The following is a 26,105-nucleotide window of genomic DNA, read 5'->3' as shown; positions in this document are numbered from 1 at the left end:
AGGATTCAATTCGATTGACCGTAACACCTCGGTTTCCACGGTGTACTCGCTAACTGACCGTGAATTATATTCCATTACCGATCGACGCGCGCTCGCGTGTTACCATCGAACGGTGGTGGTCAACCGAACAAAACTGGGATGGCCCCGTTCGACGCGCGTAAACGTTAATTTGCTTCCGTGTGTAGTAATATACTACCGATTAATCCCGTCTCGAGAAGCGAATGCCCGAGGATCGCGACGAGGATCGAGGCCGCTGCCAGCCGCACGCCCCTGCCTCCCCCAGTTCTCGTTTCGCATCGGCGAACGGAAAGGGCATGCTTCTCATAGACCAGCAAATTGCACGTTCCACTCTATCAGGCCATCTCCTCCTTCCCCCGTGCGCTTTGTGCATCCTGTATACATATACACCCTGAGAGAGCCGACTAGTAATGCACCAGGGACGGCGCGCGTCCGCGTGAAAGAACGCAGCGAGCCGTCTGTTCACGCGAGGGATGAGCACGCCCGCTGATTCAATTTATTAATTCCATTAAATGCCGCGCGGCCAGGACTCGTTCGGCGACATTAGACGTAGGGGGAATGAGGTCATTGTGTTATGGAAACTGTTTTTCGGTGGAGCCGCGAATTGAGTGTTCAAAAGTCTTGTTAATAGGATATATAGAGACACATCTGGACACTAGAGCCAGAGTGTATTAAGTCAGACTTATCAAATTTTAAAAGGAGAGCAAATGAAAGGTGCAAGGACCTTGTAACTGAAACAGGGCAGTTAGTTAGGGCTTGTTAGTAGGTTAAACATTCAAGGTTACTTCTTCCACTAGTCGGAAATAATTACTGCCCCTATTTCTTGGAATACAGGAAAAATGGTAAAAAAATCCAAGTACAACTACCGTTCGACGAACGAATCCAGCCGCCTATAGACTATAGACGCCTGATAGTAGCGAAAGGGTTACAGTCGTGCTCATCGCAGACTCGCTTAAATACACTCTTCCCACCCTTCCCCAATTTTTTTTTAATCGAGACGAGAGAAGTACCCTTTTCTTCTTGGCTGTTCGGGGAGTACGTGTACCCGTCCTCGACAGCCAGCCACTCGATCACGTCTACGAAATCCGCCACAAAGCTGGGCACCAGACATTTCAAGGTAGCGGTGTTGCCGCGCAAGACGAACTCGTCGATGACCCTCGTCTCGTAGAACTGCTGGACCACTGCAACGCGCATTTTCCCAGGTAACAGAACGATGGAATACGAAACGTAACGAACAAAAAAATATTAGACCAGAAGGATGTACATCATCTTATAATTCCCGTACTAAATCCCACGATTCGATGATGGTCGAGTTCGTTCGATGGTAAAGGAAATGAAAAATAAATGGAGGGTGATGGGGGGTTAGGCGGGGCGAAATGGACGAAAACGGAATTGAACGGCAAAATGCACATTTGCAGAGAAGAGAAAAAGTGATACGACGATCACACACGCCCTACGCCTACCGTAATCTTCTCCGGTCGTGTATATCGTTCCATCATCGGCTATCCATTGATCCACCTGCACGAACTCGGACACGAAACTCGGTATTTTGCATTTCATGATCGCGCTGTTCGCCCGTATCACGTACTCGTTCTCGGCCTCGGTGACGAAGAACTGCGAAACGACTGCCCGCGCGGGCACGACCAGGATATATGTATATGTATCACATACACGTGTTAAAACGATCAGGTGGAGAACACAGACACAGTGATTATGCGGATCGTCGCGGAATTTCGGTACACAGAGACAAACGTAGTGGTGTGGATTAGTCGATCACGTTAATTCACAGAATACCAGCACGACACGCCCCAGGGTAATACACTTTCATCTGCCCGCTTCTACCGTCGGATTTCCCGGTGTGCTCTGCCACTTTCCGTCGTGTGACGTTTCAAAGTGGTCCTCGAACAGTTCGTCGCTTTTCCAAGCGTTCCCTTTCGCGCCAGAACGATTCCTCACGAATGAAATCCACCTGGGGATTAATCGTTAACGCCCAGGCAAAGTTCCCGCAGACGTTCGCCGCGTGTCGCCGGCAGACAAGTACGAATTTACCGTGAGGCGTGTCTGAAACCACCCCCCACCCCCCCCAGTCCGATTAACTTGGTGCCAGTACCCTGCACGACAGCAGGATCCTCCGGCAGATAGACCTCTCCGTCCTCCCTGATCCACGCCTCGACCGTAACGAACTCCGCGATGTAACTCGGGATGCTGCACTTCAAGATCGCGCTGTTTCCACGAATCACGTACTCCGTGAGAATTTCCGGCTGATACGGCTGCGTGACGACTGTATAGAAAAATAGGCTACTGGGCTAGTAAAAAAAAAAAAACGTTCGACTACACGAAAGTTCCTGCAAGCCACCGACCAGAATCACGGAAGTTTATCGGGTAACCTCGTGACGTCGCGGGGATTCGTGTTTCAAACCGGGGATGGCGGATTAAAGGAGATATCTTGGCTCGCTGGTGGATGCAAATTAAGACGATTTATTACCCTCTTAGATCTCTCTCTCTCCCAGCCGAGACTTCAGCCCGCCTAGTGTTTTATAGCTCTCCCACTTGATCACCCGGCATTCGCGAATCCCAAGCGCGGATTTCGGATCGATTCGAGAGCGAAACGTTTCTCTTGCTCGAGCAAAAATACATACGTCCAACCAAGCGATCCCTTGGGTGTGTGAAGTCACGCAGGAATCTAATTCGTTCGTTTTCTTAGTACCAACTGTAGGAGAGAATCCAGGCGTGAGAACCACGACGGGATGGTTCATTAACCCTCGCGCGTTGCCGCCGCCGTACAACTGCCGCCAGACTGGACCGCGCCGGAAACGAATCGTTACCACGTGCCACTTTGAACTTCTACCAAGTTCGGCGGGGAACGAAGGGGGAGGGGAAGGGTGTGCCCGGTTAAAAAAAAATCCTCGAGGGACTTGAAGTTCACGGCGAAGGGATCAAGGGCAATGAGGGGAGAGAAGGGCGGGCAGGGGCGAGGATAAAGAAGAAGAGAAAAAAGGGCAGGGACCAAGAGCCGTGTAGATATACCGTAGTCGGTGGACGGTTTGAAGGTCGAACCGTCGCTTCCCACCCAGGAGTCTACAGACACGAATTCCGCGACGAAGCTGGGTATGGTGCACTTCACGATGGCTGCGTTACCACGGATCACGTATTCGGACACGACCTCCGCCTCGTAGTACTGGGTGACGACTGGGAGAAACAAGGGGGGCGACGGGATAAGTGGTTGAACGACTTTTCAAGACTTCCTTGTACTTGCTGTATGAGGTTTCCAGGGGTGAAATAAAGAATTATCGTTTTGAAAGTATATGTAGGTTGCGGAAAGAGCACCTTCGATTGTCCTGACATTGGTCAGCTGAGAAGGACTCCTTAAACTTTCGGCTGTCAGCCGAATCGATTTACATGTGACGAAAACAATCCGACGACCTATGTCGATGCCACTGTCACCAAAGCCTTATCAAAAGATCAACCGACAATTAAAGAGTACGAACGACCGATTAAGTGTCTATAACATAATCGTGAGTAACCTACACAGATAAAAAAAATACTATTTCCGCGCGTGGTTCGTAAAGGTCTCGCAGGCAGAGTGTACTACCCGTAGGAAACCTCAGACAGCATCAACGATAAGAGTTACGTAATGAGCGTCTGGTACGGTTCAGTGAGTCAGTTCGTCCGTTCCGGTTGCGAAATCCTTTTCTCATCGGGCACCCCTCTCTACTGTCGAGAACACGATCTCCCGCATCATACGACGTTGACTAACATATACATATACACCCGGAACTCGCTGCCTAATTTCGACCATTCCAATAAACCAAACACCCCCCAACCAACCCCTACCGTTCTTCTCGTCCGGATTAAAAGAGTTCCCCTGGTCGTCTTGCCAGCCGACCACCTGAACGAACTCCGCGACGAAACTGGGTATGCTGCACTTTAGAATCGCAGCGTTGCCGCGTATCACGTACTCGTTGTTGACTTCTGATTGATAATACTGGTGCACCACTACAATAGAGGGCACATAAGCTGATAAACGTTCGAGGCGCGGCGACCAACCGCGGTCATCGTCGTAATAACCCGTCCAGTCGATACGTAATCGGTCTAGCCTACCGCGGGACAGGCGAATCTGAAATAGCTGCGGCATTATCGATCATCATTCTCGCGGTTTTCACGAGACTGAAGGGATCTCTGTCTCTGCGAACCAAGAGAATACCTTGCACGCGATTCTGTAACGCGGTTCCGGACGCACGACGTTGACGACAGCTTCTCTCCAGTTGGAGAGACGTGTCGTCGTCGTCGTCGTTTCAGTTTCTCGAGCAGATCGATCCGCGTGGTCGCATCTTACGCCGCAGTCGCGAGCTTCGAAGAGGAAAGAGCCCTTGCAAACCTGGAGAAGAGGCCCGTCGAAACACACACACACACACACACACACACACACACCGGCGAACGAACGGAGTGCACTTTCGGTTTGAACGTGTTATATACGCGGTGTTTCTACGCATGTGCCGTTACAACAAGCGAGAATCAGGGGACCACTGCGAAAGAAAGAGAAACTGACGAGAGTAGGGAACATACACGTCCGACGTTAACACATCGATGTCGACGACGATGTGCTCCAATTCGGGCCAACAACGCTATACCCCGTTGAAAGCAACGCAAGGTGGGAGGCAACGTTAACGAGAACGAGCCAGACGATGCTCTCGCGTGCGCCACCGTGTAACGATTTCGCGCGAGCAGAGAGTGAACCGAATCAAGCTGCTCCGGGTCCATCGTTCTACTTTTATATTGTGGATTCACCGTGTCGGGATTAGAGGTGTGACTATCGATAAGTGTCGATAACATCGAATTGTTATCGATATTTCGATAATGTCGTTAAAATATCATTAACGCGAATAAAACGATTGAGATAGACTGCAATGTATTAATTGTAATAAAGTTATTCTAAATCTATTTATTCCTATATGAACTTGTTGCAGACAACGTATTAGTGTATTTTGGCTGTAACCTTGTTCTCCTGTATGAAAGAATTTGAATAGAATTATAAAAATAATTGATTTTGATACGATTAATACCGTGCAATCTACCTCAGTCACTTCCATTCCCGTTAAGAACATCTTAACGATATTATCGATATATCGTTCGGTATCAAGAAATCTACAATATATCAATATTCGATAATCGCACCTCTAGTCGTCACGCGATTGTTTCCATCAGTGGTAAGCTCGAGTATCATTTACGAACGTCCGTGCACGCGTTCGTTCGACGGTTACATTATGGACACGATTCGTTTCGTAACGATCGGAATTGTACATACACGGTGTATGTATCAAGAACAGGGATACGATCTGCTCGCGGGGACAACAACGACAACGACGACAATGAATCGTTTCTAAGAGAAATAGGTTCGTTCGATCGAATCCGATCTAGTACCGTAATCGTCGCCGGGTACGAACTCGTCTCCCTGATCGGTGTGCCAGGATAGAACCTTGACGAAATCAGCGACGAAGGAAGGAACGACGCACTTCAAAATGGCACTGTTCCCACGGATCGCGTACTCCTTGTTCACATCTGTGTCGTAGTACTGCGCCACCACTATACGATTATTGTCGTTGAAACGCGCTTTATTAAAAGAACGTGATTCGCGGCGGCGAACACCTGCTACCCCCCAGTCTCTTTCTCACTCTCTCTCTCTCTCTCTTTGTCGAGTTACACGATTCGCTTCGTATATTTCAACCGGTGTTTTCCTGTTTTAATTGCAACGCGACAATTGGGTCAACGACGTTACCGTATGCACGGATTACGATCGGACAAATTCCAGAATTGTCGTCGATGTTCTGACGAAATAGTCGAGCTACGAGAGATGCTACGATTGCATGTATCGATCCACAGCTTTTTCATGAAACCAGAGCAACCGAGAGAGAGAGAAAGATTGGAGAACAGTAAATATATTCGAAAACAACGGCGGCGGCAGCGATTAACGTGTAATTTAATTACGGATCTAGCTTTGCCCCGAAGTTCGAGAAACTTTGATACTTGCCACCGATAATTCGGGCGCTTATCGGACCTATCACGGAATTCGAAATACCGATCCAGTGACTTTACTCGGTCGGTTCTGTGTTTAGAGTTCGCTGTAAAGAAGATTCGTTAGTTCACCGTGCCTGGCCATTCGCCGAACGCCTTGTCATCGTTAATTTTAACTGTTTAACACTCGACTGTATCGACTACTACTTAATCTAAAAATTTGAAATAGATTTCTATAAATATTCCTATTTGCTTGTAATGGTACAACGAGATAATCAAATGAAATCTAGAGAAATTAATCACTAAGAAATTAAAGTACAATTGTAGTGTACAGTTTGACAAATAAAAGTTAAGTAGTAGGTTCTAAATATTTCTAGAACACCTGAAGTCGGATATTTGCAAACTCAAAAACCCTTCCGCCAGCAAAGTGTTACAAGAAAAGTCATCGTAATAAATCTGAACCGTTTTTAGAACAACAACGATGGCAAGACGTTCTATAATCTCTACGTTAAAGTTCGTTATCATGTTCGACAGAAGACAGCTGGCCAGGACACGGCGAGATTACGTTCCGTGTGATTTTCGAATACAAGTAAAGAGGATAACACTTACCGGCTCTCACGTTAACATCACGGCTGTGAACAGAACCTGCCGGTGATCGTGCCAGACAGCTGTAAACCTGAGCGTGAACCTCTTGACGGTAATCCTCGGCGCGGAAAGGAGGGAAGACCAAGTTTCCATTCGGTAAGACCTGCACAGCCACGAGTTTTTTTTTTTTATGTCACGAAAGACAGTTCTAATTCGTCGCTAATCAGGCGACAATTAATCCGGCCTTCTCTGGTCGAACGACTGACGTAAGATCGTTCGTTGCATCGGTAAACGCGCGACTCGTGGGTGTCGAACGGTTCGATAGTGGGATGTCTACTAGTAACACGATTACCCGGTTGCGAGAAAAGGAAGTTCAATCTGGAATCCAATGATTGGCATTTCATTTCCCTGGTAACACGTGGGTGTTGCACGAAGCGTAACGATCTTTCTCCCGTTCTACGGACAAGACGAGTAGGTGTCGCGTATAAAGCTTCTCAAAGAATCATAGTTACCGAAATTGGTTCGTTTCACATCGATATTTTCGACTTCGAAATAATATGATATAACATATATGTATGTATATCAGTCTCATAATTTTGAAGTAATGATTTAAGGATCTGGGCGTTAGAGGATTAAATATTCTCTCCGTCCGACCAGTGATCCATATTTAGTAATCGATACCCTAATGTTGACTTTCATGTTTCCCGATCAGTGGATGGACTGGACGCATATTTACTACGCCAGATCGAAGAATCAACTTCCTTTCAAAGAAACAACAGTCGTTCCCAGTGTATATCGACGGAAATAAAAATGTGTACATACCTGTCGGAGCCCCGGAACGTCCCCTACGGCACTTCCGTCAGCGCGAACCCAAATGATATCCGGTTGGGGGTTTCCTCTGGCCTGGCATTCGACGACAGCTCCGGTTCCGTTTGAGAAGTCGATACGGTTAGGCGGTTCCTTGAGAAACACTGGTCCCATGGATTCATCCTCAGCGTAAGCCACTGCAAAGAGAGGAGAAAATCGTGTTTACTACGGTTTATCGTGTAACCCATCTAAGAAATCAGGTAAGTCACGCTAAGAGATTAATTAGACGGAACTATGACAGGCGGCGGAACTTTCGTTGCGTGTCTTTCGGTTTCGGTTATCGTCCGTCTCCGCCAGGATACGCGACACCCACATTCAATTGGCGACGCGCCAATTGCAGCAAACAACAGGTTGCCGGTCTGCTATTGAATAATATGCTATCAACGTCACGTGACCATAAGGGAGAGACGGATTATGCGTGATTCCTTTTCCGTTCGGAGAGCATCCATGCTCCTTGCCCGCGAGCCCATCGACACGTCGCGGAACATTTCTTCGTCGACGATCGATGTAATCGATCGAGAATAGGGTCAATGTCATCCCTCCATATAAACGATCATCCCTGAATTCTCTTAAGCCGACCGTAGCCTTATTATTTCAGATTCATAATTCAAACGTGGTTCACACGTGTTTACGATTATACAAGAGCAGTCTGTGCCACTTTCTTCCCGTGTAACCACCTACCTGCCTGCCTAACCGCGTGCAGAACGGATAAGCACGCGGCACTCCGTAAAATCGAGCAACGAGGAGAACCGGTTGGCGAGCCGTGCACCGACTCGCGGGCGACAGGAGGTGCGCGCGTTCAGGTACACACGAGGGAACAGGTGTTCCGAACTGTTATGTCGTATCAAGACCCGAGGAGCTCCGCACAGATTGCTCTCGCGAATCCTCCCTATCCATCTCCAGCCTGTGTTTTCTATTCTTGGCATTAAATACCTCTACACTGAGAAGGAACTCGCATGAATTTAATTATCACGCGCCACGGATCTCTCTGCGCATTTTGTCCGGGGAAAGCAATTAAAGCGCGGAAACGATGGAATTCGTGCGAGAAAATTCCAAAGACCGATCCATGGTAGTATATGTACGATCGAGCTGAATGGAACACCTTGTGTCCGTTAACATTGACTCGAAAAGATCTCGAGTATATTTAAACGGGAGGGTGGAGTATGTAACATCGAAGGCAAATTGATCACTGACCCGATCAGCGTATAAAGCATTTTTCGTAAAGTTCCAGCGTTACGCGCCCACGATCAAAGACGTGGTGTCTTCGCGGTCGATAACCGGCCCGTAATCTATATATAGGCAAGCTTTGAAACGTCCGGACACAACGCTGCATCGAATATATTCACATACGCGCACGTACCACGCAACTATAATACACAATCGTGTGTACATCCTACATCCACCTCGATGGAACGTTCGTTTGCGCGTGTCTGACTCACGGGGGCCCCGCGTTCACCAATGTCGGAGCTGGAAAGATCGTGACCGTCATGATAATCGGGAGACTTTTGAAAAAGCTCGAAGACCACGCGGCGGTAACGCGTCGACCGCAGCATTCATATTCTGCGATTTCACAAACGTAATTGCAGTCCACCGCAGCTGGTAACTGTGTCACGAGCGATAAGCGAGCTGTCTAAAGCGGGAAACGTAACGTCGATGAACTGTACTTCTTGTCCGGAAGTCGGGGGAATATTCCTCTGAATCTGTCGGATCAAATGTGGATTTTTTTGGTGTTTTCTCTTATTTACCGACGTGACCCAACCAGTGATAGATAATCGCTGGAAAAATGTTTAGAATAACGATACAAACGAATGCAAAATGAGCGTTTCGTGAATCTCGCTGCCGTCCTGAACGTGCTAACTATCGTACAGCGAATAGAGGATCATTTTGACCAATCTGTAGTTGGTATATGAACTTGAAAATATAAATAAAATTTTATGCACAATTTCTTCTTCAAACCTGGGTACAAGAGAATTTTTACTACAGGTCAAAGTAACCCTGAATTCGTCTACCGTGCCTTCCAAGGGTTAATCAATTTCTGGTATATTATTTTTCGACTCCAGTAGTCAATTCAGCTCCGTTACATGGGTAACAAGAATTTTCAGACGCCATTGAATGCAAGAATCGGACATTGCATTCGCCGTAGCGTAAATATATCCTAGCGTCCGCTGAATCATCTCTGAACCTCGCGGCGCAGGGCGGACATGACGGCCACAAAATCAGAGGATTCACCTGGCGACTGCACGTTGCTCCGGCAAAATACGATTCTCTTTCAAGCACGGCCCCAGGTCCGTTCTGGGAACAGCAGCTGTTCCTTTTCCCCTCGGTTCCCTCCCTCGGACCCCCTTCTATCTTGGCCTTTTCTTCGGCAGCTGCACTCCGTGCTCCGTTTCTACCTACGCCTCCGTGGACCTTTTCGCCGCGTGATGGATTCGAAATGAAACGGAACTCGAGATCGCATCGACAACTGCAACCGGCCATTCTCCTACCTGGCCTTCGTCCGTTCTTCCGACAGGAAGAAAATTGTTCGCCGAAATTGGATGGAAGGTGAAAGTCGCAAAGACCGTCTTGTAGAATTCGCGAATATTGTTAACATCATCGCGTCAGCGCCTGTTTTCGTACGTTTGACTCATTCTCCTGCAGTTATTATACGCTTAGTACTCTTTTTGCACAACAGATACATTCTCAAAAAACAGTAGATATACAGAATGGACCACGAAATGTGATCAATTCAGATTATTCCACTGCTAGCTCTGTTCGGTCGAAAATTGTAGATGTAACCGTGAAAATTATAAATTTATCTTTAAAAAAAACTAAAGGTGACCTTGAAAACTCCCGAAAAATAGGGTTGACAAAAAATTTGGTATAATCATCTGGAAGCTCTCCTTGAATTATGTAAAATTTTCGATCGAACAGCTAGCAGTAAAATAATCTAAACTGATCACGTTTTGTGATCCACCTTGTATATGGATATGTTCTTTCAGAATAAAATTGAATTGTGTACTTTTGAAATGATAAATCTGCTAAAAAACGAATCATATAAAAAGAAAATTCGATTCTATTATAAAACGTATTACGTGATATTCGTGTGAAACTGGCATTGAATGTATCTTTATGATCAACTTTTAATTAATGATTATTTGACACGTCGATATGAGAAATTAGAATACGTATCGGCGTTGAAAGCCGCGTGGTGAATTTCCTACAAAAGTGGAGGGCACGATCATTAACGCTGGGATTAATGAGCGCGCGATCTGCCTCGCACAGATGTTTCGAACTCAGAATTGGGGCACAAGAAACGCTGAAGAATCCGTGCTTGAGGGAATCTCGCCGAGCTTCTGACGTCAGCTCATTCGTTCCTAATAAAAACCGGCCACATTTCGCTCGCTTAATGATCACACGCCGTTGGCGGAGATTGGAGCAGTTATAAGATTGTCCGAGTCACTTGTGGCTAACCTCTCTCTATTGATCGAGCATCCGAGAAACGTGTCATCCGGAAGATTGTTAAACGAAAGATGAGTTACTGCGTCAGCTGCTGACCTCACAGCTTGCGGCACGTCATACGGTCCCGATGCATAAATGATTAGATAGGCAAGATACAACGCAGCAACGCACACTTTCGAGTGGTTGGCGTGGCTCGTGAACAGAGAGGCACTTCCTTGCTAGGAGAGAAAGAAACGGAGATTCGTTTCCGGATAAACGTTCTAAATCAAGGACACGCGATCCTTTTAGTGACTAACATGAATATGGAAGCAATCCAGCGAAACTTCTAAACTAGTTAAACAACACTGTACTTTACTCTTCTTTCAATGCCACTATAGGTATAAATATTTTGTACAATTAATAAAGTACGCAGTTCTACCATCCAGACGTATCGGTACGCCATCTTAATTCACTCAGTATTACTCATACCGATGCGTAATCAAACAATTCCGCAGTCTGTTACTATTCCACAACTCACCGTTCGTCAATGCCAAGACAGCCAATAGAAGCATCGTCGTAAAGTAGGTGGGTATCTTACACCCTCCGCCTGGAGGATCACGCCACATCCTGATCCTGTTTTCCTCGATCGCACTGATTCTCACCTGATGTCACACAAAAAAGCACACAACTGAACGACGAGCTTCGCCACTTGTGATGCCGCGCAAAGGATCGCAACAGCCACGCTGATATGTACTTCCTGTACGAATGAAACGCACGAAACAAAAGCCTACGGACGGTCGTAAAGTCCCCCAAATGTTTTCCGTCCACCGAGGAGGATTTCACGCGTGTTCCCACCTACACGCGTTCAAGCGCGTATGTATACATATTCATCTGAATTGGACGACCTTTGTACGGTTCAAGGCCGACTGGTTCATCCGAAGCGACTCTGGCTCGCGATACATGCTGGATCACCCCGAAATATTTTTAAGCTCCGCGGGCAGAATCATCATGCGTGACCACGAGGCGGCCGGTGCAAGCTGTTGAACGGAAGCAGCGTGTACACGTCATCGGTCGTACTTAATAGTTCCCTGTGTTTCTACATTCTCGTACGACCAATATGCTTCAATATCGCAAAACATCGAGGCAATATCCACCTATCGTGCAAGGAAACGAAATAACGGGCAAGGAATAATGCATGAGAAAGAATCAGCTGCATAGCTTTAGCAAAAAAAGAAAAGAGATTCACTGCAATCTGCGTGAAGATGCAGGATCCATGCGCGCAAGTTGGGATTCATATACGAGTCAGCATGTTAAGCAGGCCCATAAGGCGAAGCGGACTAAAAACGAAGAGGTACAAAAAAAAGAAAAAAAGAAACAAGAAAAGGAATCGACCGGGTGAGAATTTAAAAGTGGGCGAAGCCCCTTTCGCATCCGTTGATTCGTGATAATCCCTGGAACGCGTTGCCGACAGTTTTTTTTTTCGAAAAACCACCGGCGAAACATCCGTGCACGTGCTGAATCGCTGATGATGGCACACGGGTGTCAGGTAGGAAAGAGACAACGAACCGGACAGGGGAAACGAACGGAGACGAGGAGAGAAAGGAGAGAAGCAAAAGCACGGAGTAGCGCGGCTCGTCACGGAGCTGCTCCCTCTCCGGCGGGTTTATTGATCGCAGGGTGCGGAGCGGACCAATCTACCCCTCGTGCAGCAGCGTACGCCATGCTTGCTGGTATTTGCCAGAGCCAGTCCGCTTGCTTGCCAGGGTCTGCCTGATTCTTCGGCGTCTCCGTGCAGGCCTTCGCTAAATCCGGAAAACCCGCCCCCGACCCTATAAAATGCCGCATGGCCTGGGCTGGCTACCTGGACCAGAAATACCACGGACTCTACTGGTCGGACCGAAACCGCTTCTACCCACACCGGGTGCAGGTCGAGAGGCTATACAACACGCGGGGAGTTCGTTTAATTAATTCCTCGATGCTAATAGTATCGATACTTCGACATGGGTACCGATGGATCTAGGACAGCATCCAACGTCTGCTCTTGTCCCTCCCCCCGGAAGGTCACCACCCGATGCAACTCCAAATTCGTTTTCTTTCAACTTTCCCGAAGTACAAAGCTTCCTTTCAATTGGGATATAATGTACATCTCTGTACGTTGCATTTATTCCCAATCGACGTGTCTCTCCCCCGTCACGTCCGATAAATCGTCTCGGTGTTCTATTAAACAATTCAGCGTCAGACGACGCGATCCAGAGGGGGGGTGTTCGCGATTTTCTGTACTCGTCCAATAGAAGAATCGACTTGTCAATTGAAAGTGACACGCCGAACGAGGATCAAAGACCCTATCGATTCAACGTTTCGAATCCGTACTCTTCAGCGGGCTGTTGCGATCCCGATTGAATTATAGGGAAGCTATAGCTTCGGAAACTGGAGGAACGATCACCCGCGACGATCACACACGGCCGTTCACAGGAGCACATGTAGTAACCACACGTACACACCCACGAAAGATTTCGCAAATCCGCAGACCGGTCGGGGACTTTTCCGATTGACCGGCTCTTTTTTTTTTTTTTTTTTTTTTTTTTTTTATCGCAAACGGAAACCACGGTGTCCGTGGGCGAAACCCCTCGAGCGTGACTCACACGTGCGGATCGGCGGCGATTATCAACCGGTCTACGTACCGACGACACGTCGATTAAATCGCAGAAACACACACGCTGAACTGTACACACAGAGACCGCTCGGCGAACAGAACGAACACTCTAGGTCCGTGGACGACCGAAGAGTGCAGCGAGGAGCGTCGTTTTGCTTCGGGACAGGCGGCTGCTCCACGGGATCTCGAGGTCGACGGTGGGGGGTCGTCGTCGTGGAACGCTCTTGCGTCGTGACGTAGTGGGGACGCCGGTTGGTCGACCTTTGTCGCACGCGACGGATACTGCCGTGGGTCTCGTGTACACTTTTCGCACCGACTAGGTACCGTAATTGTAATTGGACCAGACAAATTGTATCTGAAATCGCGAATGAGGAAGTAACCCCACGAAATAACAAGATGTACTTTCATTTTTCAGCGGAGAAAGTTGTTTCCTAAACGGTGAAGATATCCTTCTAGTGTGCCTACTTACGAGAGAGGCGAGTTGAAGTAACGTTACTCGATGCAACGGTAACTGTTAAAAGAACTTTTAAATTTATGATTCTATACTATCTATGTTCAAGTATAGTTTCATACATAGAGATAACGTTACGTAGATATTTTTAGAAACATGTTCTTCGGAAGATTCCTGAATTGACACTTATTTATGTACGCGTTTCCCTTAATTACTTATAACGGTTTAGTGTAAGATTAATAATTAAATTCAATTGCGTTTTTTGTCTCAAAGAGAAATTTTTTGTTGGAGGTAAAAATTAGAGAGTTGTTGAATATCAAACTTTTGGTAAAATTCGATAAACTTCTCGTAATTAATTGCGTATTTCATGAATAATATTGGAACCAACATTTTATTATGGTCTCTAAGCCCGCCATCGGGTCACGTCACCGGAAGATGACTGTTTTATTGACCAGTTCGCCGGAACCGTGTGTACGACAATGCGGCACTTGATAAAGAAGAATCCGTCTGTGACACCGTAGTGTACTGTCAAAATGGTAGAAAAAGAACAAACGAAAAGAGATATAAGAGAGTTGGCTAAAAATGACAAATATTCAATTTTACTTCCGACGTACAATGAGGTTGAAAATTTACCTATAATTATTTGGCTTATCATCAAATACATGGACGAAAGGTAACTACTATGACAACATAACCTCGATTGTGTGCAAAGTAGCCCCTCTAGGGTGAAATTAAACAGCTGTGAATATAAAATCTGAAAAATTAATAAGCTGGGCGAATGTGTGCCACATTCTAGCGAACTTGATTATGAGATAATCGTGATAGACGATGGTTCGCCAGATGGGACATTGGATATGGCTAAACAGCTGCAAAATGTATATGGCGAAGAAAAGATAGTATTGAGACCAAGGGAAAAGAAGCTTGGACTGGGAACCGCTTATATGCATGGGATTAAACATGCTACAGGGAACTTCATAGTCATTATGGATGCTGATTTGTCTCATCATGTACATACTTTGTCTTTTGAAACATTGTTTTATTTATACCAATGAAACTCGTATATGTATATTTTTTTTTTTAGCCAAAATTTATACCCAAAATGGTTGAACAACAGAGATATCTTGATTTAGACATTATTAGTGGTACAAGGTATGCTAATGGTGGAGGAGTTTATGGCTGGGACTTTAAAAGAAAATTGATAAGCAGAGGAGCAAACTTTTTGACACAAATTCTCCTGAGACCCGGTGCTAGTGATCTCACAGGGAGCTTCAGGTACATGATATACAGCTACTTATATAAATTTTAAAGTGTAAACACATATTATACAGTCTTATTCGTACAGGTTGTATAAAAAACATGTGTTGGAGAAATTAATTCAGTCGTGTGTATCCAAAGGATACGTCTTCCAAATGGAAATGATAGTCAGAGCCAGACAATTGAAATATACCATAGGAGAAGTACCGATCTCATTTGTAGACCGTGTCTACGGTGAATCAAAATTAGGTGGTTCAGAAATATTCCAGTTTGCAAAAGGTCTTCTATACCTTTTTGCTACTACATAATCTAGAAACCAAGATTCTGCAATAACATTCCCTGTATTGTAAACAGAATATATAAATTAAAAAATGTGTAAATAAAACATTATATACCACTGGACGTTTTTTAAATAAATGTTAAATTTTTATGTTTTATTGGACTATGTTTAATTATGTAGAAAATGAATTGCGAAACCAGTTCACTGATTCCACGAGTTAATAAATTGAATTACTCTATTTGAAAGTGAAGATGCACGTGCCAGTGCGCACGTGGTCGTGAATGGGCTACACGAAACACATATAACGATTCTCGCAAGCGATTCCACCCTCGCCGCACCCTCTGACGTCACGCAGCCTCCGTTTATTGATCCATTACGAAATTACAGTCTATATTTCGACTTGAGCGAAATGCTAGACGATGCCACAGTGTGCCACGTACGAAAAGACAAGATGTGAAGAGACCCTTCAATACCACACCCCTTTAATATTTATAAAGTTACATAATAAAATAAAAACTAAGACCCATCATCGATAATCTCCACAGATTCCAACGCATTTATGATCAAACAATTTGAACACTACCATCTAAAATTATCTATGTTACGTACAATTTCGAAAGACAATAATTCTTTATCCCCTATTTTTCAACCCTTTCTTAAAATGGTTAAAATGATATTTAAAAGAAGAAAAGAATATTGTACTTCTGTTCACATTCGATCGATTATACCAGGTTGTGTCGCATCATAAAAAGAACTCGAAAACGCAAGAGTGGCTGTTCTGGCGAGCAAAAATGCTTGGAGGCCTCGAGAGATCAGAGTTTCCGCTCGCGGAAACCTCGGGGGGGTGCAGTCCGGCAGTTCTGTCGCAAGCTTCGCCGCGACCAGACGTGCAAGTGGCGTTGCCTACGCGCCGGGGTGAATCTTGCAAGCTCCCCCTTATCGAGCTTTCAGATGGCTGTGCCTTTTAGATTTTGACGTTTTCCCCTCCGTTGTGCTTTTTAATTTCACGTCGGCTCGTTCGATCTTCCCGGGACGGTCGTTCTCGTCGCCGGACAACCAACACCGTCCGACCATGCCGAGAAAAATCGGATTCCACGTCGTGTACGCGACCAGTAAGGGAACATCCAGATTGCAATTGTGATTTCCATCGAAACTGCGATAACCTCGAGGGCCGTGCGGGAATATCAGTTTTCATAGGCCTGAACCCCCCGCGGAGACGCGTGTGTTTCTTTCAAAAATTGGAACGAACAATGACCGAATTCGAGTAGCTTCAAGTCATCTGTGGTCGCATAAACGTTACCGCACGCGGTCATTGATTTTTCCCATATCGAAAGTATCCCTATTTCTAACGCGCTTCGTTTCGCCCGTTAAAATGATCGTTACAGGAGAGTTAAATAGCAATGTGTCGACACGTGCTTCGCCGCGTTTCTTGCAACGCTGTATATTTGCAAATCACCCTGTGTGCCGCTCAATGAAATCGCAGAGCAACTCGTGTTCCGTCGATTAGATTATTCAGCTTTTTATTTGTCGAATGTAAAAATAGCCGGGGGTAATAACGCGACTTACTTCCACGGTTGTTGTGATTGCAATGCGTGCAACGAGCCGCAGGTATAGCGTGACGCGACGTTTCGTGTTCACGGTCCATCCAGTTAAAAATATAATGTCAGAGTTAAAACATTATCGATCACATCGGCATCTCCATTTCTGTCCGTGAACGAGAATGGTCGCGAAACCTACGAGATTGGTCGGTGTCGGGGAAAAATGATTTCATAAACGAAATCGAGGAAAATTCGAAGGCTATTTCGTAATCTCCGATGAGATTGTTATAAATTAATACGAAATCGCGACGATTTGTTATTTAATTTGCCCTCGAGATTTGTACTCTCGTATCCGTTTATATATTCGTAAATTCTCAACTGACCATAGGCGAAGAGGATAGACACTCTTCGTTGGAACTGAACGTTCATGGACCGGCGGTGAGGGGTTGGCAGAGTTCACGAACGTGTACATATCCTCAAGAACTCATACTTCGCCTTCATGGGCCAACGAAGCTTACGAGGATACAAGTGTTGGCTCACCAATATCTTATCCGTGAGTCGACGTAATTGAAAAATAAAAGAAACGTCTCGTACAATTATTTCATTACTCTTCTATTCGAATAAAATGTGAAAAAATCCATTGTACAGAATAGAGACTTGAATACCGTCGCGGTACCATCCGAGAAGCTATTCAGAAAATGAATGTTAATGGAATCAAGCGCTCCTACCACGAATTCCCGAGGCACTTTTCATTTACCCTTCTCGGTTCACCCTCTCCTCTTATTCTGCTCACCGTTGAATGCCGAACAACACTTTATTCTGCGTTCCTTATAGGATATTTTTTTTTACTATTTCTGTAAAGCGCGAAGGGTAATCTAGCGAAGACAATTTAAACGTTGATCAAAACGATTGCAGCGCAGAAACTGGAAATCTGGACGTCACGCGAGGAGAATGCCTCTGTCACGACCTAGCGTCGCGCTTCCGGAGACAGAGGCGGTCTCTTTGAAACTGAGGCTACACAAACCGCACAATAACGCGCACAATGTATACCAGCAGGTACAAAATCAATTTCCTGGTTCAGAATAAATACGTGAAAACATTATTCCTATTTATATAAAAACAAAAAACTGCAGGTCGGTCTTATCGCTATTAATATCCTCGGCGAACCCTACGGACAAGAGCTGACGGGCCAAGGAGACGCACCGTACAATCCGCACTACACGTCCCCGTACGATGATCTAGCCTTTGAAATGTACGTCGATCGTGAAGTTGCCAAAATCATTAGACAGATGGAAGCGAAGAAGTTACAGGCGGTCGAAGGTACGTGTTTAAAGCACTTTCCGATGAAGGATCACTCCATGACTTTTGTGGTTTCTAGAGGAGAGATTCGAGTACGCATCGAAGTTAAAAGTGGCCATGGAAAATCTGCGGAAGGCCGGTGAACGTCTTGCGAAGTACGAACTGGAGAAGAAGTATGCCATCGCGTTGGAGGATTACGACAAAGCCAAGATGAAGAAAGCACAAGCGCAGCAATATAGACAGCAAGTCTATCAGAGCTTAGAAGTGCAGGATCTTCTCGAACTTCACGGGGTAAGTAAAGTAAGTAACGCTGCAAAGTTTGTGGTATCAAAGAAGTCGAATTAACTGAAAATTGTACCAATTAATAAATAGCCATTGGAGAAGAATAATCAATCTTCGGTGGAAGGGAAAGAACCGGTGACGGTAGAGACCTCGAACACTACCACAATTACCGAAGACATCACGTCTCCTCCGAGATTAGTGATACCACCCAACCGCGACGGAGCTATATCACCCACTGGCCCTGCTCATCAACCACCTGTTTCACCTCTGCATCAGAAACCAAATAGTCCAGGTACATCTACGCGAAACATTATCCTTCGGTAAATACATAAACCGCGAGTCCTATAATTAATCGTCTTTTAACTCGGCAGAAGTTACCGATAGTCCTACGAACGGAGTCGTCGAGAGACAGAACAACTGTAACAAAGGATCCCTCAGACGGAAAACAAAGTCAGCGGGACCGACGCTTCGATCTAGCTACGAGGCTTACGAGGAGAGGACAATACCTGCCTTAAGACAGTGATATATCTTGCTTTCCCCCTCCAAGTCCAGATTTCCATTTGTTAAGCTTCCAGTAGAAAACATTCTAATACGTCGTATTTCAGCTCACACACGAATGAATTCACCCGGGAATGCCACATGGAGAACACGGAGACGAAGGTGATCTCTAAACTGAACGACAGAGAGAAGAAGCAAGCTGCGTTACCGATCGCCGTCTTCGGAATGGAAATGGTGATGCAAGTTTCGCGTGATTTCTTTCACTGGTCTCCGAAATCGCGACGTCTGACAATTGATCGTTTAGGTGGAGAAATTCTACTCGAAACAATTCACGGACAAAGAAGAGGGATTAGTTATGCTGAAGGAAGAACTGAAGACGTTCGACCCGGAAGTGTCGAAACACTCGGCGAATAAAACAGCCAGAGCGACGATTTTGCTGTTGCATAGAGCTCTCAGGGATAAAGTCTTTAGCGTGTACAGTCTGGCGGCGCAATTAATTAGGATCTTCTTCTCGGAGTTCGCGACAGACAGGTATGATCATCCCATTCGCTATCCACCAACGAAACGATCGCGATTAATATACTTTTTTTTTAGAGTGTCGTCCACTGAAATCGCAAGAAGCGTAGATCGTCTGCTTCCAGAGCTGTTGACTAAGTCAGGCGACACCACACCGAGAATTCATAATATGGCAGTGCATACAATACTGAGTATGGCGGACTGCAAGTGTGTCAGGGAATTGCATATAATACCAGTACACTTAACGAGGCCAGTCAGTAGTAGTACGCATCAAAGGCTGGCTCTCAGTAGACTGGAAATGGTGGAGCAGCTGATCCTGAACCATGGAATATCTACTGACAAACAAAGGTGACCCTGAAAAATGAATCTCTACCATATGGTAGATTTCTATCAATGCCAAGAATGAAGTATTAGTTCTGTAGATTATGAACCCTCTCATTGAAATCATCAAGCCTCTGTCAATGATTGCCAACAGTACGTTCCCTGTTGCTATCATTCCCAGAGGTTCATCCATTTCATTGAGCCCCCATCCATAAAACGCAATTACTCTGATAAGGTATTGTAATTGTTGCAGCGGACTCACGTGTCGAACGTTGTCTGAATTGGGTTCCTCGGGTTTGCATCACCCGGCGGAGGCGGTCAGGAAAGTTTCGGAAAGGATCTTGGTGCTCGTGTACAAAGTGAATCCTAGATTGGTCCGCAAACAGTTACCTCCGGACGATGACATCACCAGAAGGAACTTACTGTACCGTCAGCTTTTTCACGAGTTCGATCTCATCGATCTTCAGGTATTTTTCCGATAAGAGGAAAGCAAACGTAAATATTTGCAATGTCTATTTGGTATTTACGTATTCACAGAGGAAGAAGGAAACGGAAGCGTGTCATAAAACAACGACACCAACGCGGACGAAATCGACGGAGAATAATGTAGCGAACTTGACGAAGTCACCGTCGAGAACGAGTCCTGTCGTTAGTACTGGAAGCTCAACGAGCATAACATCTCCGTCCGAGAATAGTACAGATCACAAGGGTGACAAGTAAGTGACTTGTAGTTGTACTATAAAAAAAATGATTACACAACACTTGTTATGTACGTGTGTTTTTCTTTATAGGATGTGCATATTTTGCCTTTCCAAAGGACAAGGATATTCAGAAGAGGGGCTCAATATTCATTATTGGAGAAGCTGTCCCATGTTGACGAAATGTGAAGCGTGCAAGCAAGTGGTAGAAATTTCGTACTTGAACCTTCACTTGTTAAGTGAGCACTTGATTATTTTATATTGTTTAGATGGATACTTTCATCTTGTTTTAATCAACATATGCTTTGTTTATTATTAGATGAATGTGATATGCGAAGCAATTACGTGAAGTGTGAAACGTGCAAGCAGGTAATCCACGAGAACTCCTTTCAGGAACATAGGAGAAGTGATAAATGTACAAGTATGTGTCGCATCGGATAATAGAAAAATATTATTATATGAACACATGTTTGTTACTTATCGTTCGTGTTACAGAACCCATCAAAGGCTACGAGCACTGTCCACTTTGTTCTTGTCTTGTAAATCAAAATAAGTGGAGAGAGCATCTCATGGGTGAACATCCCTGTACGAATAATCCACGAAACAAACTAGGGAAAAGTTGTAAGTGTTCTGTAAGTTTTATGTAAATATACATACGTAAATTTCATTTTGCTCTACAGGTTCAAAGTCTCCATCCAATTCTCAAAATCTCGGCGGGAAGATAACATCGCCAACTAATAGAGATTACTAGCATTAATCGTCCGCTTCGAATATCTCGGAGTATAAGAAATTTTTAGAAAACGTTTTTCTTTTATGTTCTTTATAGTTTATCTATATGTTACGAGCTGTCCAGCGTTTTTTCATATTTGTACTGGTATTTAAGTGTTTTCTGATAGAAAAACCCGTCCTTCATTAGTAGATATATTTCTGTATTAAAACAAAATTTCTAATCATAAGTTAAAATCTCTAATCGCTAGGATATTAGGAGTCTTGTTATTAACTAAATTGAAAGCGAAAGAAAATCTTACGCACACTGCAATCTGAGGCGAATATCAACGAGACGTAAGAAATATTCATCTTTTTCCAATTTAATATACGGTAGAAACAAGGAGTTCCATACAATTTACAAACATATTATTGAACGTTATGGCAACCGCCATTTTTGCATTAATGATTCCTCAGCATCCGGCCATGTTTATAATAATATTTGTACTATAATGTATCAGTCAAATAATATTCTAGTGGCCGAAAATAACGAAAAAAGGAAAGGGTACTCATCGCTCAAATACACAAGATACTATATGTAATTTCATAAATTATTTCATAGAAAATGCATAGTAAAAACGACATTTCCCATGATGTAATTGTCACTTTCTTATCCTGTAGAAATATTTTATTTTCATTCTCATTAGTACGTCTTATCATTACAAGTAAAACTATACCCATCTGGACGACCTGCTTCAATTTTAACAAGTCGAACACCGTCATACAGTTTTAAATAAAATAATTTTTTTTACTCTTATTGAAAACATATTACCGATATTTATGAAAATATTAAAGAAACAGTAATTTATATTACAATGTCACGTGTTATTCTTTCGATTCGTTACATATTTTTAGTTCATCAGCTTCTTTTGAAGTGTCCACCTTTTCAGTAACGTCATTTTCACCGGTTTTTGGTTCATTGGTAGCTTTTGATTGATCAGTAGCTTCTGGTACATTAGTAGATTCTGTTTCATCAGTAGCTTTTGGTTCATCAGTAGATTCGGTTTTATTAGTATCTTCCGGTTTATCAACTGTTTCCGATTTGTCGATAACTTCGCCATTATCTATTTCTTCAGCAGCAGATTCACGATTCTCTTTAAATTTATTTTTTTCTGTAATAAAAATTTTCAGTTAAAATAAACTCATAAGAATAGTATTGCGTATGTCATAAATGCGTACCGAATTTTGAACAATCAGCTCCTAATAAACGTAAGTAATGTATCGCATCTATCACCGGAACGTAAGCTCTCAGGGACATTGTACCCCTCCAACCTACTATTTGTAATTTCAATGGATTTGGATTTTCAGTCGCTTTTTCTTCATAAACAAGTACACAACTACCAGTCCCTGAATTCAAAAGAAAGGTATTTGTATAATAAAATTTTAATTTAAACTAATCTTAGGAATATTCGATATATTACCAAGATTCTTTAAACGTTCCTGTGCATCAGGATGAAGTTTAACAATCTCAGGTGGTGCCATAGGATTATTATTTTGTAATAGTGTTATTAGATCATCTTTATTCAACCAAACCCTCCTACCATCGCCAATATAATTAATAAGAGTTTGCAGTCCCTCCCATGCAAGTCTAAATGGAATATTCATATTTTTGCTCGTGGTTTTGTAATCACATCGTACAAATGATTTTACACCCGTATTTATCAATTTTATTTGATCTTCATTGGAAAGAACGACATTGCGAATTTCGGGCGATGTGTAATAGATGTTTTTTTTCTTTCTACCTAAATTTCGAACCAACAAACATTTAGGATCCAATTCATCGGATATATCGTAAAATTTTCTGAAAAATTTTCAATAATCAATGATCATATAAATAAACCGTTAATAATATTTAGAACTCACTTAATAGACAACCAGACGTCTTCCTGATCATCTTTGAAGAAGACGAATGGATCTTCTCTAAAACCCTTAACTCTCCTACGTTTTCTTCTCGGCCCCCGTGATTTATTCTCATCATCTAATGCTCTCTTCCTTAAGGCTGCACTGTTATCTTTATCTTTCTCTGCTTCTTCCTCTATATTTAATTCTTTCTCTGCTTCTTCCTTTATATTTAATTCTTTCGTGCCTTCTTTGGCATCAGAATTATCTTGACAAGATTCCCAAGGTAATGGTTTTATCTTCTCTAAAACGGCCACGAAAAAACCTCCGGTATCTTGGTGGTGTGGTAATATCCTCATACTACGTAATTTAAAAATTGAAGTAATATTAATTTTGTAAGCAATGAATACTTTTATTTACCATCGTTCGAAATGAAACTTAGAAGCGTCCTCGGGTTTTGGTGGGAACATTTTCGGCCGAACTTGTGTTTGCCACTGTTCGGGCACATCTTCCCACGTTTTATAATACTGCAATTCCTTGGATGCCGGTAACCAATGCGACACACCTAATGAAAGATGTATTATTAAGTAAGCAATTTATATTACGATTTTATTGTGTGATATGAAATACCTGGATCACACACTAATCCAGGAACTAAATCTCTGCCATCAACTATCTTTACAGAGTCTCCAGTTTCAAGAAGAAGTCTGTGAAGCACAGCTTCATTTTCTATTGGATTTAATGAACAAGTAGAATACACCATTCTACCACCAACAGCTAGTAGCTCCAAACCCCTCCTTGCTATCCTATACTGGATTCTTTAAGCCCACGGGTATAAGATATTTTGTTGGTCAAATTTATATTATTTAATATCAAATAATACTTACCCATGAAGATTGTTGCCATTTGCAGGACTCCACTTGCACCAAATGTCTGGATTTTTTCTCATTGTACCATCTCCACTACATGGTACATCAGCAAGAATTCTATCAAATCTGCAGTAAAATATATAATTTAAAGTGTTTATATGAGTTGCATATTATTTAACACAACTTTCACAAATAATGTTACCAACCGTAATGGATTCTGTGTACCATCTGCTTTTGTAAAAGTGAAATTGGGCAATACAGAGGCATCATGGTTTGTAATTAAAATAACTGGGCTATTGAGTCTCTTTGCTTGATGTACAAGCATGTAACAACGATTATTGTCCAAGTCATTGGCTATTACAAAACCCTCTGGAAGGTTAATAAAATACAGCAAAAATGGATAAAAGTCACATATTCCTCTTTCATATTAAAATTGTTATCTACCTGGGAGTGCAGTTCCTTCTTCGGAATGTATCATTTCTATTAGCTGTGCAGTCTTTGAGCCAGGAGCAGCACACATATCTAAAACCTATATAGAACAATTGTAATTTTCAGGTCTACTGTTGAATTCTTTTCCAATTTTATTATATTGTTATACCTTGTGTGAAGGTTTTACATCTAATACTAAAGGTGGTACCATGCTAACCACCTCTTGCCTACTGATGCTTCCACTGTCTGTTTCAACAACTAAAAAATTATGTAATCTAAAGTAAGCTTTAGATCTCCTAATATCTTTTCTGGTTAATTGTAATTGCCAAGCTAAGCCATCAGGATAAAATGGCAGGCAGTGTAATATCTCCTTTGCTTCCTCACTATTTTCTGAATCATTTTCTAGACGTGTATTCAAGACTTTTTTAAAGAAATCTCCTTTAATAGTCTCAAGTAGTCTTTTAGCTTCTGATTTTGATCCAGTAATCCTAAAGGCTACTGGAAGATTCTTTCTCATTGTATTTATAAATGATTCCCACTGGTCATCAGGTACAATCCCCTGAGTTTTATAATAATTTTCAAACTCCTTATTTTCTCTAACAATGTCTGCATAGCTGTGGTGAGGTGTATGATGCCACTTGTCTTTTTCCTGCGCAATTTATAAGATTTTCATGCATTACTATTTACATTGAAAACATTTGTATTTACGTTCTATAACTGAATATTACTTGAAACTCATACAAATGGTTAACAGTATATAAAATCAACATAACCGCAATTAAGATGCCGGTGCTTCTTTTGTTATGATTAACATCGTACCTTTTGTTTTTCACGGCGCTTCTCAGCGAAATTCTTTTTCGGCGTATGTTTTCGTCCTTTTCCCATTATTGTTTCGAAAATACGTTTATAAAACAAGCATTTAACAATGAACACCAATGAACACGTGCTCCTAGAGCACCAACAAATTCGTTCTTTGAATTATGTTGAATAGCTAATATAAGCAGAGAGGAAATGAGAGTCTTCACCACCGGGAATTCGTTGTCCCCTTCAGGTGGCGCCAGAGATCCCGAAAGTACGAGCGTGGGGTCATAGAACCCCAACAGAAAGCGCCCGTAACCTGTGTGGTGAGACGTGGGGTCATAGAGCCCCTGCATGTGGCGACAGTGACCCTGGGCGGTGAGTACGTGGGGTCACAGAGCCCCCACAGTAGCACCGGGGACCCCGTTTGGGGGACCATGGGGTCACAGAACCCCCAACAGATGGCGCCAGAGACCCCGTGTGGGGAGACCGTGGGGTCACAGAGCCCCCACAGGTGACAACTGAGACCACGTGTGGTGGTTTGTGGGGTCACAGAGCCCCCGGTCCATGCGAAAGAGACCTCGCGTGTGTGAGTGAGTGGGGTATAGTACCCCCGGAGCATGCACAAGAGTTTAGAAACGTGTCCTTTATGGCTGTTGTTTGTACGAGTCTCGAGCTCGGTCTAATGTTGCTTGTGCAACTGTCGAAATCTG

At 43.7% G+C, this 26,105-nt stretch overlaps 4 protein-coding genes across 4 annotated transcripts in view; 2 read left to right on the top strand and 2 right to left on the bottom strand.

Annotated features, from left to right (window-relative positions):
* LOC107192198 (Down syndrome cell adhesion molecule-like protein Dscam2) overlaps positions 1 to 7,596 on the bottom strand; it is a 56,373-nt gene extending 48,777 nt beyond the window's left edge. Inside the window, exons 1-3 of the mRNA XM_015581405.1 lie at positions 7,438 to 7,596; positions 6,640 to 6,778; positions 5,440 to 5,601 (exon numbers count right to left, since the gene is read on the bottom strand). Of these exons, the coding sequence (XP_015436891.1) occupies positions 5,440 to 5,601; positions 6,640 to 6,778; positions 7,438 to 7,596 (460 nt within the window). The remainder of the gene's footprint in view (positions 1 to 5,439; positions 5,602 to 6,639; positions 6,779 to 7,437) is intronic.
* A 6,943-nt stretch (positions 7,597 to 14,539) lies between these two features.
* LOC107192242 (probable dolichol-phosphate mannosyltransferase) lies at positions 14,540 to 15,652 on the top strand. The gene is made up of 4 exons (XM_015581455.1): positions 14,540 to 14,679; positions 14,803 to 15,013; positions 15,088 to 15,278; positions 15,349 to 15,652. The coding sequence occupies exons 1-4, from the start codon at positions 14,540 to 14,542 to the stop codon at positions 15,566 to 15,568; spliced, it is 762 nt and encodes a 253-aa protein (XP_015436941.1). The 3' UTR covers positions 15,569 to 15,652.
* A 960-nt stretch (positions 15,653 to 16,612) lies between these two features.
* On the top strand, positions 16,613 to 21,443 carry LOC107192232 (centrosomal protein of 104 kDa). The gene is given in 17 exon segments (XM_015581443.1): positions 16,613 to 16,652; positions 17,467 to 17,631; positions 17,994 to 18,048; positions 18,050 to 18,134; positions 18,212 to 18,398; positions 18,457 to 18,668; positions 18,750 to 18,951; positions 19,031 to 19,178; positions 19,265 to 19,391; positions 19,462 to 19,688; positions 19,752 to 20,021; positions 20,248 to 20,461; positions 20,532 to 20,710; positions 20,786 to 20,931; positions 21,012 to 21,113; positions 21,188 to 21,313; positions 21,373 to 21,443. Coding segments are annotated over 17 exon segments (2,556 nt in total).
* An 839-nt stretch (positions 21,444 to 22,282) lies between these two features.
* LOC107192196 (tRNA (cytosine(34)-C(5))-methyltransferase) lies at positions 22,283 to 25,572 on the bottom strand. Its single transcript, XM_015581403.1, has 11 exons — positions 25,414 to 25,572; positions 24,764 to 25,243; positions 24,610 to 24,694; positions 24,372 to 24,534; positions 24,184 to 24,291; positions 23,927 to 24,114; positions 23,717 to 23,861; positions 23,321 to 23,656; positions 22,879 to 23,258; positions 22,637 to 22,804; positions 22,283 to 22,569 (listed from the first exon to the last, which is right to left on the bottom strand). The coding sequence occupies exons 1-11, from the start codon at positions 25,477 to 25,479 to the stop codon at positions 22,283 to 22,285; spliced, it is 2,406 nt and encodes an 801-aa protein (XP_015436889.1). The 5' UTR covers positions 25,480 to 25,572.
* Between the last annotated feature and the right edge of the window lie 533 nt (positions 25,573 to 26,105).

This window comes from Dufourea novaeangliae, unplaced genomic scaffold (assembly GCF_001272555.1).
Source record: "Dufourea novaeangliae isolate 0120121106 unplaced genomic scaffold, ASM127255v1 scaffold299, whole genome shotgun sequence".
In the NCBI taxonomy this organism is placed as follows: domain Eukaryota; kingdom Metazoa; phylum Arthropoda; class Insecta; order Hymenoptera; family Halictidae; genus Dufourea; species Dufourea novaeangliae.
This window is presented reverse-complemented; position numbering and strand designations above follow the sequence as displayed.

Bases quoted from the DNA above. Each gene is read 5' to 3' on its own strand.
- LOC107192242 (XM_015581455.1), top strand. From the start codon at position 14,540: ATGGTAGAAAAAGAACAAACGAAAAGAGATATAAGAGAGTTGGCTAAA. The intron at 14,680-14,802 runs GTAACTACTATG...GCCACATTCTAG, and splicing joins ATCAAATACATGGACGAAAG to CGAACTTGATTATGAGATAA. The intron at 15,014-15,087 runs GTACATACTTTG...TTTTTTTTTTAG, and splicing joins ATGCTGATTTGTCTCATCAT to CCAAAATTTATACCCAAAAT.
- LOC107192196 (XM_015581403.1), bottom strand. From the start codon at position 25,479: ATGGGAAAAGGACGAAAACATACGCCGAAAAAGAATTTCGCTGAGAAG. The intron at 23,862-23,926 runs GTATTTCATATC...ATCTTTCATTAG, and splicing joins TGGATTAGTGTGTGATCCAG to GTGTGTCGCATTGGTTACCG. The intron at 22,570-22,636 runs GTACGCATTTAT...TTTTTATTACAG, and splicing joins AGCTGATTGTTCAAAATTCG to AAAAAAATAAATTTAAAGAG.